This window comes from Ruditapes philippinarum, unplaced genomic scaffold (assembly GCF_026571515.1).
Source record: "Ruditapes philippinarum isolate M1 unplaced genomic scaffold, ASM2657151v2 ctg1894_1_1_1_1, whole genome shotgun sequence".
In the NCBI taxonomy this organism is placed as follows: domain Eukaryota; kingdom Metazoa; phylum Mollusca; class Bivalvia; order Venerida; family Veneridae; genus Ruditapes; species Ruditapes philippinarum.
In genome coordinates this window covers 23,671-41,496 of record NW_026852855.1, presented here as the reverse complement: position 1 = coordinate 41,496, position 17,826 = coordinate 23,671, and the positions used below count along the sequence as shown (strand labels likewise).

General features: G+C 33.1%; 1 protein-coding gene across 1 annotated transcript; it reads left to right on the top strand.

Moving 5' to 3' along the window:
• The first annotated feature begins 6,900 nt into the window (after nt 1-6,900).
• On the top strand, nt 6,901-13,403 carry LOC132726367 (uncharacterized). Its single transcript, XM_060711687.1, has 4 exons — nt 6,901-7,324; nt 12,097-12,178; nt 12,446-12,562; nt 13,141-13,403. The coding sequence occupies exons 1-4, from the start codon at nt 6,950-6,952 to the stop codon at nt 13,296-13,298; spliced, it is 732 nt and encodes a 243-aa protein (XP_060567670.1). The 5' UTR covers nt 6,901-6,949; the 3' UTR covers nt 13,299-13,403.
• The last annotated feature ends 4,423 nt before the right edge of the window (nt 13,404-17,826 follow it).

Sequence of the window (17,826 nt, the reverse complement as noted above, 5' to 3'; positions counted from 1 at the left end):
CAATACAATGTCATCGGCATATAACAATATACAAATATTTTCGCCATCAATAGCTATGCCTTTGTTCATATTTTTCAACATAATAGCTAAGTCATTGATAAAAATATTGAAAAGTATAGTAGACAGAGAGCAACCTTGCCTTACACCAGTGTTTACATTAAACCAATCGGTACACATGCCATTTACTCTAACACATGCTGACATATCCTTATAAAGAGACCTAACTGCTGAGAGCATCTTGGTTGACATTCCGCATTCATTAAGTTTACGCCATAAAATTGACCTGTTGACTGAATCGAATGCTTTTCTAAAGTCAATAAATGCGCAGAATGTCGACTGTTTGTTTTTCTTTCTTGTTTCAATTATATTTGTAAGACTTGAAATATGGTCAACAGTACTACGTTTTTTCCGGAAACCGTTTTGCTCTTCAACAATTAAATCATTACTTTCTGTCCACTTTACAATACGTTCATTTAAAATGTTACTATACATCTTGTACATAGTAGGAGCTAAAGCTATACCACGGTAAGACATAGGATCTTTTGGATCTTTAGAACCAGATTTAGGAATGGGATTTATAATATTCTTGGACCATATTAATGGTACCTGTCCAGTCTCAAAACAAACGTTAAAAATACTATGTAAACATACAAAGAAGTATCATTTTTTAAAACTTCAGTTGGAATACAGTCAATTCCACATGCCTTACCTAATTTTGCTTTTTTACAGCTCTGATAACTTCAAAAATGCTTATATTAGCATCTAAATCATTATTACTTGAGTAGGTGTTAAAACTTGTAGCATTAACAGAGTTCAGATTTATAACACTGTTTTCATTAAGAAGTGAACTGAAATCAGTTTTCCATTTGTTCAAAATACACTTAACATCATTGGATACACTACCATCATTAAGTACTATCTGCATAGGAATACATTTATTACGATATGAACCAATACCATTTTTACCAATAGTTTTCCAAAACTGGTTATCATTATTCTGCAGGTCTGATAAAATATCATTCTGCACTTTACAGACATGAGCTCTCTTATAATGCTGTACCTTTCTATCAAAAGTTTTACGTAAAAAAGAGTATTCCTGCTTCAGAGTAGATTTAATAGCTCTATCATTACATCTTAACCACCTATGTTCTGCTGCATGTAAACTTTTCCAAATATTAGTTAACTCTTGGTTCCACCAAGGTTTTCGTTTTCTATTGGACAACTTTACAGAGTCATTTGGATAAACAGTCTTATAACTTAGTTTCTCATACATTTCAGATTTGACAATTTTGCACCATTCATCATACGCAATATCAAGGTCAGATTGCAATCTTAATCCCTGCTCAAGTTTTTCAATAACCAAATTGATTTTTCCCATAACATTATTACTGGACAAAAAGCAGTCAGGGATGCTTTTTAAATCAAACTTATCAAATCCTGGAGCATAAGTTTCCTGATCAACCGAACTGGGAGAAGACTGCAATCCGATATCAATATTCATGTTCCAATTTAACACAGAATGATCTGGTATATTTCTAGGAAAAAAATTTCTTACATCTAATCTATTAATAAGATCTGAAGTTCTAATAACATTAAAATCAGTAAAATGCTTAAGGCTCTCATGGCTTACAAGACAATAATCAACTACGGAGCATCCTTTTACAGAAACAGATGTAAAATCATTTACAAAATAATTTCGTCCATTCAGAATGCACATGTTACTATCAATGAGAAACTGTATTAGGTGGTCCCCGTATGAATTTGTATTAAAATCAACAACATTTCTTGGTTCAATATTATCAATTCCAGCAATAAAATCATCAGTATCTCCACAGCGGCTGTTAAAATCACCGCACACATACAAAAAACCTTTATTTTGATATTCATAAATACATTGCAGCAAATCATTATAAAAAGTGACACAATCAGAATATCGTGAAGAGTTTTCAGGTGGAAGGTAACAGACACAAGTATATATATAAAAGTTCTCTACCTTATGTTTAAATTCTAACCATAAAATTCCATCAACAGAATTATTTACTATTTTCACACTAAATTCAGATAAAAGACTATTTTTTACAAAGAAGCCTACACCGCCAGAGCCATGCTTGGCATTTCTATGGATATGCTTTCTATTATGATTAAAAAATGTATAATTTTCAACCAAAATACTTGTATTTCCTAATAGGTGAGTTTCAGCAATTCCAATAATATCAAAATCAAGATATGTTATACAACTTTGTCTAAGAATATGACTATCTGAATTATTACATGAACTCCACCCACGCACATTCCAGAATCCACACTTGACCTAAAAATGACCGTCTCTGTAAAATCTACTGTTTCTTGATCTGTCATGAAAACTGGACCGTGCTGACGAAGTATTCTGAGAGTCTCTATCATAGCTATTATGATGATTATCATTATCTGAAAAAGAAGAGTGTCTGTCATTTGTATATTTTTGGGAGTATGCATTACTAGAATGATTTTTGCGCGAGTAACCTGAAAAAGAATTTTGTCTGTCACTAAATATATAATTACTAGAATTTCTATTAGCACGATAACGCGAATTTCCACCATGGGTACCTCTGTGAGATCTACAGTTTTCCTCAACAACACGGTCTCCATGAACTGAGATATTACAACCGTTATCTCGTAGCACGTTAACAATGGTTTTTAAATTCCGGTTGACAGTTCTCTCCTCTGTTGTCTGATCTTTATAGATGAACACTTTCTTGTACTGCTCCGAATCTTTTAATTTACGTTTAGCATTCAAAATAGTTTTCCTTTCTTCAGTAGCTTGGAGAGAAGCGATTACTATACCATCACTTCCATCACTTGAATTTCTATGTGTTTTTTGAGAACAGTTATTGATTTAATTCCCATACCATCACTTATTAACGAGTTTACCTTAGCATTTAGATTTTCACCTTCATGAAAAGGTAGACCCTTTATAACAAAGTTACAGTCTCTTCTGTTGTTCTTACTTGATGTTGGACTTAAAGCTTTTGTTGCATCAGTAATTGAGTTCAATTTGGCTTCTATTTCCGAGATATCCTGCCGAATGTCATCCTTAAAATTCTGTATTTTATTATCACACTCTTTACGAATATTTTTTGCTTCAGTATTCATACGTTTGTCAATTACCCTGCCATTTTATGCACTATTTTGCTCTCAAGTGAATTTTCAAGTTTGTCCATTCTACTGTAGATATTATCACTTAACGAGTCAAGGTTCCAGTCAAACGCTGCACCATTCTTGTTAAATTCAAAATTTCATTTCTAAGCCCAGTATCGTTGGTTCCACCATCAACTGTTTTCTTTACATAGGTGTTCTCACAGAATTCTACAGCAGACGCTACATTGTTCAAATTGTTGTGGGATGTAGGAGAGCACTTTGTTATGTCAATAGTTCTGGCTTTCTTTATGGAGGTGTCACAGACTATATCACTTGTGGTAGGTTCAGACCTGTTTCTTTTTCTCCTAGGTGTACATACCTTGTTAACAGGACATGGTGACATGATTGCAGCAACATATTCAGCTGACGATTCAGAGTCTAGATCTGTAAGTACCTTGTTAGGGTAAACATCTAAGAGTTCATCATTATTGGGTGTACAACACATAGTTTTTGATTTGAATAGACTTGGAGTGTTATCCCTGGAATCAGCCATGGTTTAATGCACCGAGTTATAATCAGATTATCAGATTATATGCACACTATCAAGCACATACACATATAAACACAGTATGGATATATGAAAAGTTATATAATGTCAATTCAACCTCTTTCCAGCCACTCGTACACGTTTGTCCGAAAACGCCTTCCTATCCGGGTACTATTCCACCCTTACACGAGTCTCGACCTCAATACTTATTTATCATAAAGTCTATCTCTAAGTCCTCCTGCTGTCAATATATGTATAACTTGTACAAATTAAAATTCTTTTTAAACATCTAAAATGATTATTTTCTGTTATTTTACTATTTTTTTGTATTTTTTCTCTTTTTTTTCAATATGGCGTCCAATCAGCTAGGTCTCATATTGCACTTGGTTTAAACACATTTATTCCCAATAGAATATATAATGTATATATGTACAAATAAACAACAAACAAAATAATTTTACATAAATGAGAAGGAAACTTAGAGAAATCTTCTCCTTATATTGCACTTGTGGACTTGAAACATACTTTAAACTGATTAATTTACATATTACGTTGTTAAAATACATTTAAACATTTTAATTTTAATATGTTCATTTTGCTTTCAATCGAATTTTGATACATATATTCCTTGCAAAATTAAAATGATTAATTTCAAGAATGCATATATAAGTTAAATGAAGACGTTAAATTTCTAATAATATCTGATCTTTACACGTTTGAATATAAGATAACGCAAGTAGATACATTTAGTACTGAAAAAGAACATGATATTTTGTTTGATTTTAGATATAAACAAAGGTTAATATGCATGCCAGTGAATAGAAATAAAGAAGCTTTTTAATGTTTCTTTGGTGTACTTTCATAGTATCTAAAACTAAAAGTTATTCATTGGCCAATTATCTGAACCATCTTTCTCATCTTTTCCTTATTGGCAATAAGTACAGCTATAGTGATTAAATATTTTGCACGGAAGACAAACTACTACTTTTTTTACTTATGCCTGTTTTATGACAAATAATTTCACATTCATCGCTACTTTCTTCAGGCAACAAGCATCTAATATTCTCTAAAACCATTATATAAACGTTGTAAGTCATGTTTGCCCTTTCTAAAGAAGTAAAAAATGTATTTGTTTCTGAAGCATAATGTACCTTTAAACCATCAATAAAGCGTCCGTATGATAAAGATTATTAGTCAAATGACGTTTCATAACATATTTTACATCACAAAACTTGACATTTTATTAACTTAACATTTAATAATAAAGTCTTCAACCTCGTCTTCAACCTCGCCACTTTCACATACGTGACAGAAATCTATTATTATTTCCACACATAGTTCGATTTCTTCGCGGGCGCAGTGTGCTATCGTAGTTATGAATAGTTTCTGTAATTCTTTTTTAACAAATAATAATAATAATAATAATAATAATAATAATAATAATAATAATAATAATAATAATATTAATAATAATAAAGACTTTATTTAACGAGAGAACTCATTTGAACAAACATATCAATCTTCCATGAGGCCCTCAACAAGGAATAATGTAAATTTAACATATTCAAACTATTAAAATACATAAATGTAAAAACATACAGATTATCAATTTGCATACATGGATGTGTGATAATAGCTCAAGTATAAGGTTTTAAAATGGTTAACAGATGTAGCTGACTTAATATAATCAGGAAGGCCATTCCAAATACAAGATCCAGAATAAACAAAAGACTTACGAAGCTGTTCAGTATTTGGTCTCGGGGTATAAAGTTGAAAATCAGATGATGAACGCAAAATGCGAGTATGAACATCTGACGATAAAATGAAATTATTTAATTCAATAAATAGGTAGGCGCCTGATTATTCATTATTTTAAACATCATAATAGCTTTTTGAAAAACAACCCTCTGTGAAAAGGTCATCCAGCAGAAAAAAGTTCGGCAGATGGAGTGTCATAATCTTTGTCTAGAATTAGTCTTGCAGCTCTCTTTTGGAACTTAATGAGTTTATCTTCTAGAAAAAAAGACGTACAGTTACCGTAAATTATGCAACAAATCTATGTAAGGTTCGTATTATTTTTTTAAATAATGAGATTTTCTATCAACATTACTCCTCTGTAGTAGTACTGAAGGAAATAATCAATCACACTTTGTTTAAAACTGAATCAATCACTGACCTTCTACAAAAATGTCCTACATTTCCAGTAACACTAACAGATCCTCATTTCTAATAGTTTTCTAGTAAAAAAAATAACTTATATGCCCTATACTTTAACCATAATGTGTCTTTAAATACATGTATAATGATACAATAGTTGGTATTCAAAACTTTATTATCGTAAATAAAGAGGAAAGCTATCAGTTTCTCTACTTGTAATAGGGTTGGTAAGCGAACCGCATGGATCCTGATCAGACTGTGCATTTGCGCAGGCTCGTCTGGATCCATGCTGGTCGCAAACACACTATGTTGGTTTTATCGTGACGCGGATTAATGATTTTAGACATGTAACAATCTTATTACATGAAGAAAGTGGCGCTGAATGTGACGTTATTTGCTATAAAAATAGCAAAATGTAAACAAAGTAGTATTTTGACTTGCATACAAAATACTAAATCACTGTAACTGTACTCATTGGCGAAAAACAATAGAAGCAAAAAATGGTTAAGGACATTAGGCAAAGATTTTTTGTTTTGGGGTGTTTTATTTTTAAATTATTACAGAGCACCAGTAAAAAATATTTTGAGAAATAAAATTGGGCATATTACAGTTAAACTTACCATTTAAACTTAATACAATTCCAAGATCATTAGATATATCTAATATCCAAAGCCTTCCTGTGATACACCATTTCTCATTTTCTCTACGTCTATAAATATTTTTTTGTATTCTATTCATTACGTATTAAGCCCATTTGATCAAAAGAAAGTGAGTGAAACCCCTGTACAGAAAGTATTATCATTATTTTACATATAAACATCGTATTAAAATAATATGAATGATTATTTTATAGTCGAGCTGATACATTTTAAATCTTTTATAAAAATTGACTACAGCTGAGAAAAAGGGGATACAAATTAAACTGGTAAGACGAACAACTCATTTTCATTTAAATTAATATTAGGCCTAATTTATATCAAGGTGACTGATAGAACGTTAACACTACTGTTATTTGTACCATAATCTTCAGTTTATATTTACATCTCATCTTTAACATTGAAGACGAGTGTTTAGACGTTAATGTATACTTGTTTATCAGTTGTGATGATACTAAATTAATACTGGACAATGTGTTCATGGTACGTGGATATATTCTTAATATTTTCACTTGTATTTAATGCTTCACTCGGTCAATCTCTGGAACAAAGTGACTACGTTTCACCGCTACATTCTGTTCTTCAGTTGCTGGACCAGTTTACCAATTATACGGAAGGAAATATTTGTTGCCTGAATGGACAATGGGAATCAAATAGTTTCTTAGATTATGGCGCAGCACTGAATGTGCCTGACGCAACGTCTTTCTTTCATTACAATGGAACAGGGAAGATTGCTTTTGACGTTGTTCATAAGAAGTCATACGTACAATTCAAGATCACAGCATTTTCTCCTCAAATACCTGTCTACTCACAGTTTACAACAACGACAATTAAAGATTTCAATCTGGTTTGTTGAATTTGCTTGGTTTTTTCACCTTTATGAAGCCTTAGTTATTAACGATATATTCTGTTGCCATGTGAGAGTTTCATATGTTACATTGTCATCAGTTTCATTGTTAATATCAAGGTATCATATATCACCTTCATGTAAGTGTTGTTTGCTGTATCAGGGCATCATACATATTATATGACATTGGTATCAGTTTCGCCTGCTACCTCAGAGTATCAAATATGAAATTCTTATCAGTTTTGCTGTTTAAATAACAAGAAACTAATATCAATGTCACATATGATATCCGTATCCTGATATAACACACGACACCAATATGAATATCACATATGTTACCCTAAAATAACACACGACACCAATATGAATGTCACATATGTTACCCTAAAATAACACACGACACCAATATGAATGAATGTCACATATGTTACCCTAAAATAACACACGACACCAAAATGTATGTTACATATGATACCCTAATATAACACACGACACCAATATGAATGTCACATATGATACCCTAATATAACACACGACACCAATATGAATGTCACATATGTTACCCTAATATAACACACGACACCAATATGAATGAATGTCACATATGTTACCCTAAATATAACACACGACACCAATATGTATGTTACATATGTTACCCTAATATAACACACGACACCACTATGTATGTCACATATGTTACCCTAATATAACACACGACACCAATATGAATATCACATATGTTACCCTAAAATAACACACGACACCAATATGAATGAATGTCACATATGTTACCCTAAAATAACACACGACACCACTATGTATGTTACATATGTTACCCTAATATAACACACGACACCACTATGTATGTCACATATGTTACCCTAATATAACACACGACACCAATATGAATTTCACATATGTTACCCTAATATAACACACGACACCAATATGTATGTCACATATGTTACCCTAATAGAACACACGACACCAATATGAATGTCACATATGATACCCTAATATAACACACGACACCAATATGAATGTCACATATGATACCCTAATATAACACATGACACCAATATGAATGTCACATATGATACCCTAATATAACACACGACACCAATATGAATGTCACATATGTTTACCCTAAAATAACACACGACACCAATATGAATGAATGTCACATTGTGTACCCTAAAATAAACACACGACACCAATATGTATGTTACATATGTTACCCTAATATAACACACGACACCACTATGTATGTCACATATGTTACCTAATATAACACACGACACCAATATGAATTTCACATATGTTACCCTAATATAACACACGACACCATATGAATGTCACATATGTTACCCTAATATAACACACGACACCAATATGTATTTATATATGTTACCCTAAAATAACACGACACCAATATGAATTACACATATGTTACCTTATATAACACACGACACCAATATGAATTTTCAATATGTTACCCTAATATAACACACGACACCAATATGTATGTCACATATGTTACCCTAATAGAAACTACGATCACCAATATGAATTTCACACGATGTTACAATATAACACATGACCAATATGAATTTCACCCTATAACACACGACACCAATATGAATTTCATGTTACCCTATGTATGTCACATATGTTACCCTAACACACGACATATGTTACCCTAATATAACACACGACACCAATATGAATGTCAATATGTTACCCTATGTCACATATGTTTACCCTAATAGAACACACGACACCAATATGAATTTCACATATGTTACCCTAATATAACACATGACACCAATATGAATGTCACATATGTTACCCTAATATAACACACGACACCAATATGTATGTTATATATGTAACCCTAAAATAACACACGACACCAATATGAATTTCACATATGTTACCCTAATATAACACACGACACCAATATGAATTTCACATATGTTACCCTAATATAACACACGACACCAATATGTATGTCACATATGTTACCCTAATATAACACACGACACCAATATGAATTTCACATATGTTACCCTAATATAACACACGACACCAATATGAATTTCACATATGTGACCCTAATATAACACACGACACCAATATGAATTTCACATATGTTACCCTAATATAACACACGACACCAATATGAATTTCACATATGTTACCCTAATATAACACACGACACCAATATGAATTTCACATATGTTACCCTAATATAACACACGACACCAATATGAATTTCACATATGTTACCCTAATATAACACACGACACCAATATGTATGTTACATATGTTACCCTAATATAACACACGACACCAATATGAATTTCACATATGTTACCCTAATATAACACAAAACACCAATATGAATTTCACATATGTTACCCTAATATAACACACGACACCAATATGTATGTTACATATGTTACCCTAATATAACACACGACACCAATATGAATTTCACATATGTACCCTAATATAACACACGACACCAAATATGAATTTCACATATGTTACCCTTATATAACACACGACACCAATATGAATTTCACATATGTTACCCTAATATAACACACGACACCAATATGAATGTCACATATGTTACCCTTATATAACACACGACACCAATATGAATGTCACATATGTTACCCTAAAATAACACACGACACCAATATGTATGTTACATATGTTACCCTAATATTACACATGACACCAATATGAATGTCACATATGTTACCCTTATATAACACACGACACCAATATGAATGTCACATATGTAACCCTAATATAACACACGACACCAATATGAATGTCACATATGATGCTCTGATGTAACACACAACAATAATGTGAGTGTCACATATAATCCTCTGTATGATACTATGCTGTTCTTATTTAAATTAATGATAATTGAAATTTTCCCTAGGCCCCGGGGTGCCCATTCCCCAAACTTTTTTGTTCGTTTTAAATGATTCTGGGTCAAGTTTTTTTTGGGCCTACTGTGCCACAAGTCGAAAAAAAATAATCTTTCCTAAGAAAGGGCGGTAAACTTTGAAATAGCAGAAAAAATTACAACAAATCCAAGTTTGCTTCCCAACTTTCCCGGGTTAAATTTTTAAAATGACTCAAATATTAAATATTTTTTTGGGGCCAAACGCCCCAACACAAAGAAAATTGAAAATTTTTTCACTAAGTAAATGGGAAATAATTTTACAAAACAAAAAAACCCACAAAAAAACCCGGGTTTTCAAAACTTTACGGGTGAAAAACTTTTCCTGTAAATTTTTATAAATTCCCTCAAATTAAAAAAGGAAAAAATTTTTTTTACTAAGTAAAGGGGCCCATAACTTACAAAAAACAAAATATACCCCACTTTAAAAATACCCTTGGTACAACAACGCAAGCTGATCAAAATTCCTGTTAAGTTTTATGACCCTAGATCAAATATTTTTTGAGCTACGTGCGACACAAATTGAAATTTGCAAATGTTAACTAAGTCAAGGGCAAAAACTCTGAAAAAAGGACAGAATAAATCCACAAGGGTGCAAAATTTCACATGCTGATCAACATTCCTGCAAAGTTTCATGACTCTAGGTCAAATACTTTTTGAGCTACGTGCGGCACAAGTTGAAAATTGCAAATTTTTAATAAGTCAAGGGCAATAACTCTACAAGTACTATAAGTGTCCACACAAAAATACCCAGGTGCACAACAACACATGCTCAGCAACATTCCTGTAAAATTTCATGACTCTAGGTCAAAAACTCTCTTGAGCTAGTTGCGGCACAAAATGAGAACGGACGGATGGATGGATGGACGGACGGACAAAGGTAAATCTAAACCCCCCTACCCCCTATAGTGAGGTCTTACGGCATATACATATATAAAAGTGTTTCCGTATGAGTTCAGTGCTTTAATTATGACGATAGCCAACCTTTGAACACATTTACCGAGTACTTTTATAGGAAGATATATTCCAGGCTACACATTTCATGCAAGAAAGTCTTATGATTACAAATCGAATGCACCATGCAGTCTTTAAAAGTTGGAAGACAAGGAATGCAAAAATGCTCTAAATTTAAAATGAATTACTTTATTGTTTATCAAAAAACTGGACTCTTAACTATCTAAACAATTGGATTATCATTTGGATCATATCAAATTGTATATGAAATTGTTACTGATAAACTATACTCTTCTGCCCTTCGCAGAATGCGCATATGCGAAATGCAACTTCCGTTTCTACGGAAAACTCATATTGTAAAAAGTTCTATATTGGGTTCAGTGTTAGTATCGATTAAATGTTTTTGTTTCTTTTATCAAGATGTCATAATTATGTATTTATATCAGTTCCATTTTGTAAGATAAGAGTATGATATACTAACTTTATTTTAGTTTCTAATAGTATATCAGGATTTCACATTCTTTGCCATGATTTTACCTATTATATGGCTATGACTCTTGTTGCTAGAATCAGGTTATCATGTTTGACATTTATATTAGTTGTGATTGTTATATACAAGCTTCATGTCTGATACTGATATTGTTCCAGTTGTAATCAAAAAGTACGACTTTCATAGCAAATATACATTGCTTATTTTTGTATTGTGTATGACAGATGTACACTATTTGATCTGTAACATGCTTCTGTTATATTAGGGTACCAGGTATGATATTACAGTATATTAGAGTACCATTTATAACATAATGTACAGTGTTAAATTTTGTTAAAATAGGGTATTATGTATGACATTGATGATGAAGGTCATTGTACAAAAGAGACTATACCGAAAGATATCCAAGCTCTCTGTATTCCAGGTTAGTGTATATACAAGTTGTCATTGATCAATGATATAAACTATATGATACAACGATTTTATCAAGTAATAATTGCTTTTATTTTTAAAAATGTTTCATTTGATTCGATCAATCACTTTATTTTGTTTAGGGCCGAAAACGCACCGGTTTTAAAAGAAAACTAAGGATTAATAAAGTCCAAGTTTCGAATGTTACATTGTGATGCTGTGGCTTTTGAAAACTTTACTTGACTATACATTATATCATGAATGTTATATTTTTTTACAGCCGAGGCCATTTATCTGTCAAAGGGCCTTATAGGAAAAGAAGTCATTTCAACATACCAGTTTTCTAAGTCCTACACGGGTACAAGGCAAATTGTTACAGCAGCTGTTCTTCGCATAGGTAATAGTGAAATATGTATAACAAATGTATTTATATAGCTTATTTAGTCCATGAAGGTCACATATACTTCATGTACAATTCTCGTGAAAAGAAATAAGCCAAAACGCAAAAAGCATAATTAAGGTATACTGCAGAAATTTATTGAAATCTTGTAAATTCTTCCTGAATATGTCTTATTTGAATAAATGAATGTATAAACTATGTTTGGGAAGCTCCATTCCCAATTAATTGTCAAATTAATGGTCTATTCTTATAAAAACTGTCAGTTTCTTTAATGACACTATTGTGATCATATGTGATTCCTGTAGTGTGTAGAGTTTATTTAAAACTATATTTTCTCTGTGTTTATTCAAAAGTTGTAGAAATTTACACTTGAAAAGAGACTGTTTAGTAATTATCGATTTTTCAAATATCAAATTTGAGCATAATCTACTTTTTACATGTGCGATAGTTTTGTCTGTGGATATTCATTGACCCCCTCACAAACCTATAATACACCCGAAGATGTTATAACTTTCTGTTACTTGTTTGAAACAGTTGGGGATTAATGCTGTATATCATATATTTTATTACAACAGGTAATACATGTGATCCAGTGAGAGTTTCTCAATCTGTCATTCATTCAAAAGATGTTACCCATGGAACACTTCTAAATCTAGACGTTATGGACATCAAACAAGGAATCAGTGATCCATCCATATTTTTGCCTCCGCAATCATGTAACAGTATCAAATAAAATGTTTGAATAGGTTGCTGAGATTTTACATTGCCTACTTTTTGTTACCCTAATTACAAGCCCTATGTTTATTTTCGATTGTACAAGATTCCACTGGACCCAAAATCTGTTAGATCCTTAAATTTTCTCCACTAATAATTTCCATTACTCACCTTCATTATAGCTGACCTAGTATCAGTATCTCGTCGTGTTTTCATTAAATATTTCCGTGTGAAGTAAAAGAAATTACTAAAATGTTAGGAAAACTGTTTTAAGAATATAAGATATATATCAAGATTATTGGCATATCAAGACAGAAATATGTCAACCTTCAATTTTCTTACTGAAAAGAAATTCTTTTCCATGGTTAAATCAGGGTTAAAACTGTTTTAAAATCAATAAATGACCCGCGCCGACAAAAAAAATTTTGGGTTTTCCCGACCGTGGCCCAGACCACCCTTGCGCATCCGCGCAGTCTGATGGCCTTTTTTCCCAAAATTATTTCCTTACTTTTGTAGAAATAAAGCATGTCTTAGGTGGCAGGTACGGAATGCCGTTAGGGCCATCGCCTATGAATGTGTTCATCTAAAACGCGATAGTCGATAGTACGATGGTGAAAACGCGAAATCACGAAACTACGATGGTGAAAACGCGAAAGCACGATGATGAAAACGCGATAGTACGATGATGAAATCGCGACAGTACGATACTACGATGATGAAAACGCGATAAACTATCGTGTTTTCACCATCGTACTGTCGCGTTTTCACCATCGTAGTTTCGTGATTTCGCGTTTTCATCATCGTACTGTCGAGTATCGCGTTTCAGATCAAACCATTCATAGGCGATGGCCCTAACGGCATTCCGGAATGCCGTTAGGGCCATCGCCTATGAATGTGTTAATCTGAAACGCGATAGTCGATGGTACGATGGTGAAAACACGAAATCACGAAAACTACGATGGTGAAAACGCGATAGTACGATGATGAAAACGCGATAGTACGATGATGAAATCACGATAGTACGATGGTGAAAACGCGATAGTACGATGATGAAAACACGACAGTACGATGATGAAAAGCGATAGTACGATGGTGAAAACGCGATAGTACGATGGTGAAAACGCGATAGTACGATGATGAAAACACGACAGTACGATGATAAAAACCGGGGAAATACAAAACTCGATGGTGACAAGGGCGACAGTACGAGGGTTTAAAAACCCGATAGTATTATCGCGCTTTCATTTTCGTAGAAACCCGTACTGTCGCTTTTTTCTCATCGTATTTTTCGCTTTTTTCACTTTGTGCTTTCGCTTTTTCCCCAAATCTTTATTTTTCGGGGATTTCGGTTTTCACCTTTCCGTAATCGACCTATCGCTTTTCAGATCAACCACATGGGGCAATGGCCCAAACGGCATTCCGAAAGGGGGGAAATTTTAAATTTTTTAAAAATTTTTTGAAATGAAAATGCTTTAGGAAGAAAAAAAATTTTTAAAAATTACGAGGGTGGGTAATTTTTAATTAAATATAAGTTTTATTTTAAATTTTTAAGGTCTGATTCTTTTTGTTTTATAAAAATTTCAAAAAAAACTGCTTTCAAATGTTACCCCAATCATATGTGTAGTCAACTAATTAAGAATTTCATTCACTTTTAAAAATACCTTACACGAGTAAGTAATAGTTACCGTACGAGGAATAGGTCTGCATAGTATTTACAGACCCGGGTGGCGATTTGAAGACCGAGAGAGCGTAGCGATCGAGGTTTTTAAAAGGCCACCGGGTCTGTAAATACTATGCAGACCTATTCCGAGTGCGGTAACTATCTTACCTACATGCTCTTTTGTTTTTCTATCCATACATCAGTTTTTAGCTCAGTATTTATTAATATTACTCACAAGAAACATATTACTTATGTACTTTATCATGTTTAAGAAAGCATTCCAAAGCCAAGCAAGGATACCATCCGCTACGCTCTTGTAATTCATTCGTTCACAAATCAATGCTATTTGAATATTCTCGTGATTCTCGTGGGGTTTCATTATGTAATAAGGTCAGGTAATGTCCCTGTTGAGTTGAGTCACAGAAAATGAAAACAGAACTTGTCGAGTAGGGAAAGGTAAGATCATTATTTTGATATATGAATACATATCATATTAATAATATAAACAAATACTGAGGAAGATAAAAATGTTTTCTAATCATAAAAACACTTTATCTTTATGTATAATAAATTTCATGGTAAATAGATGATCAGGCTATTTCTTATATAATTAAAATATACGATTTTTTTCAAAGGAAAGTAAAAGACGGGGTTCTATGACTAAATATTAGTAATACATGTAGTTACACCGTTATGTTAGTTGGGTTTTGTTGTTGTTGTTTTTTATGATGGCTGATTTTAAATGTTCTTAGAATTTCATCCATGTTTGGAAGAATTTTCTTTCCGTGTATTCTTAATTAGCATCATCCGTTATAAGACCGCCTGTAAGCATGCGGTCTAGAATGGAAGCGCAAGTCGTATTCTTGGTACTGGTATACAAAATCCAAACTGTAATGTAAAAATAACTGGGAAAAAATGAGAAAAACGGTCTTATACTTAAGATGAACTGTACTCTCACTGAAAGTAATATTTTGGGATAGAAAGATGCAGAAATTGACTTTGATTCGATATGCACCAATAATATAATCGTCGTATATATCCCATAATGCAGAATTGGTAAAATAATGCAGGATTGTGCAAATTCAGACATAGTTGTAGAAATAAATACCAAAAACTAGTATCTTATGAAGCTATATAGTTCGGCAAATGTGTTAGGTATACCGAAAAGCAAACTTTAAAGAAAGACTTAATGTGCGTTGTTATACTCATTTATATCGGCGACACAAAACTTCAACGCCAGAACAGTAGCCAGTTCGTTTTTCTCACAAATAATCTGGAATATCAGTTATGAGGGTCCTTACAGCCGTATGCGCTGATTTATTTCGATTAATCTTTAAAATATATATCGACCTTTTTTCCTATTCAAAGTGGTAATTATTCCCCCCCCCCCCTCAATTTAGCGTTATTTTACGGTGAATATTGTGTACTGTAATGCACGAGTTTCTCGACTTCACATATTTTCTATTGAATAGAGAGCAATAGAACAATAACCGGTCGGTATCTATTTGCAGACCTGTTAACCGGTCGGTAAGTGATTTACTAGACCGCTTTTAACAAAGGAGCCGGTAGGTAATTTCATTTAAAATATTATGCTGAAGTAAGGGCATACATACAAGTTAGAGAAACATTAGAACAAAATCTGCTATGAATATTTATAATGATGTTTGTAATATCTATGGCAACAACGATTATCTAATCAACTGTGTTCAGGTGGATGCATAGATTTAAGATATGGGCATGAGTCAATTAAGGTTGCCTGTCTGTCATACGCTCCATAAAGGCAAGTTTATCATGACAAAGATGCCAGACTCTTCACTTACCCAGCCCGTATCGCATGGATATCAAAAGGATTCTAAAAAAAATCACTTGAAAGATTGGCGGATAACTGCAAGTTGGTTACCCCATTTGCTTACATCTGACCAGAAGAATGAGCGAAATAAATGCGCTTGAAAATTAATGAAAATGTTTCCGAAGTATGAATGTCGCCGTTTTTCTAATATTGTGACTGAGGTTGAAAGCTGGTTATACTATTTTACGTCAGTTCACTAGTGTAGCAGTAAGATTTTGGCCGCAAAAATATGTTCGTCGACCACGTATAACCATGCGATTATCAAACGTCAAGAAAGTTATGTAGGTTGTTACTTTTCAATACCCATGTAACTCTTGTCCAAATTCCTCTGGCCGTTCTGACACTTCAATAACATTCGTTCTTCGACTGGTAATCAAAATGTTTGCCAACTCGGCTCGAGTCATGCGTTGGTGCTGTCGAGCCCATTGCAGAATAAGACCTCAAATGGGCGCCTAGCTCTGATTGCCTGATCTCGCAGCCGCCTGATGACGGTTCTTTTGCTGACTGCTCTTCCATGTATGCCAAAAGTCGCTCTTACAGTAGGGGTTGCGGTCTTGAAGCCAGATCGGATATGATCCGCTACAATCTGTGCATCTTGTGCTGTGTAGTAACTCTTCGGCGAGGCTGCCTCGGTATATTATCAACATATCCAGTGCTTTGAAACTTTCGTAAGAGACTGTCTATAGTGGACACATATCTGCCAAAGACATGATCTACCTGAAAAAAGAAATGAAATAAGAAAAGTGTGTGGATTTCATATTTTACAGATGAAAATTGTGATTTTTTAAATGAGACTCCAATGTAAGCGTAATTTTTTGCTAGGATATTGCAGTCAAACAACATCCTGTATACTTTTCAATAAGTTATTTGAACGTTTTTGAAAAAGATGAATTTGAAAAGTGTTGGTTTATAAGTGTATCTGAGTGTATAATATACAATGTGTTCCGAGGGATGTTCGAAATGTATTGCTTATTCTGGAGACTTCAAATTTCAAGTTAGCTCTCGAAGTACTCCCCATGGCTAGAAATGCAAAGTTTC

Bases quoted from the DNA above. Each gene is read 5' to 3' on its own strand.
- LOC132726367 (XM_060711687.1), top strand. From the start codon at position 6,950: ATGTGTTCATGGTACGTGGATATATTCTTAATATTTTCACTTGTATTT. The intron at 7,325-12,096 runs GTTTGTTGAATT...TTGTTAAAATAG, and splicing joins CAATTAAAGATTTCAATCTG to GGTATTATGTATGACATTGA. The intron at 12,563-13,140 runs GTAATAGTGAAA...TTATTACAACAG, and splicing joins AGCAGCTGTTCTTCGCATAG to GTAATACATGTGATCCAGTG.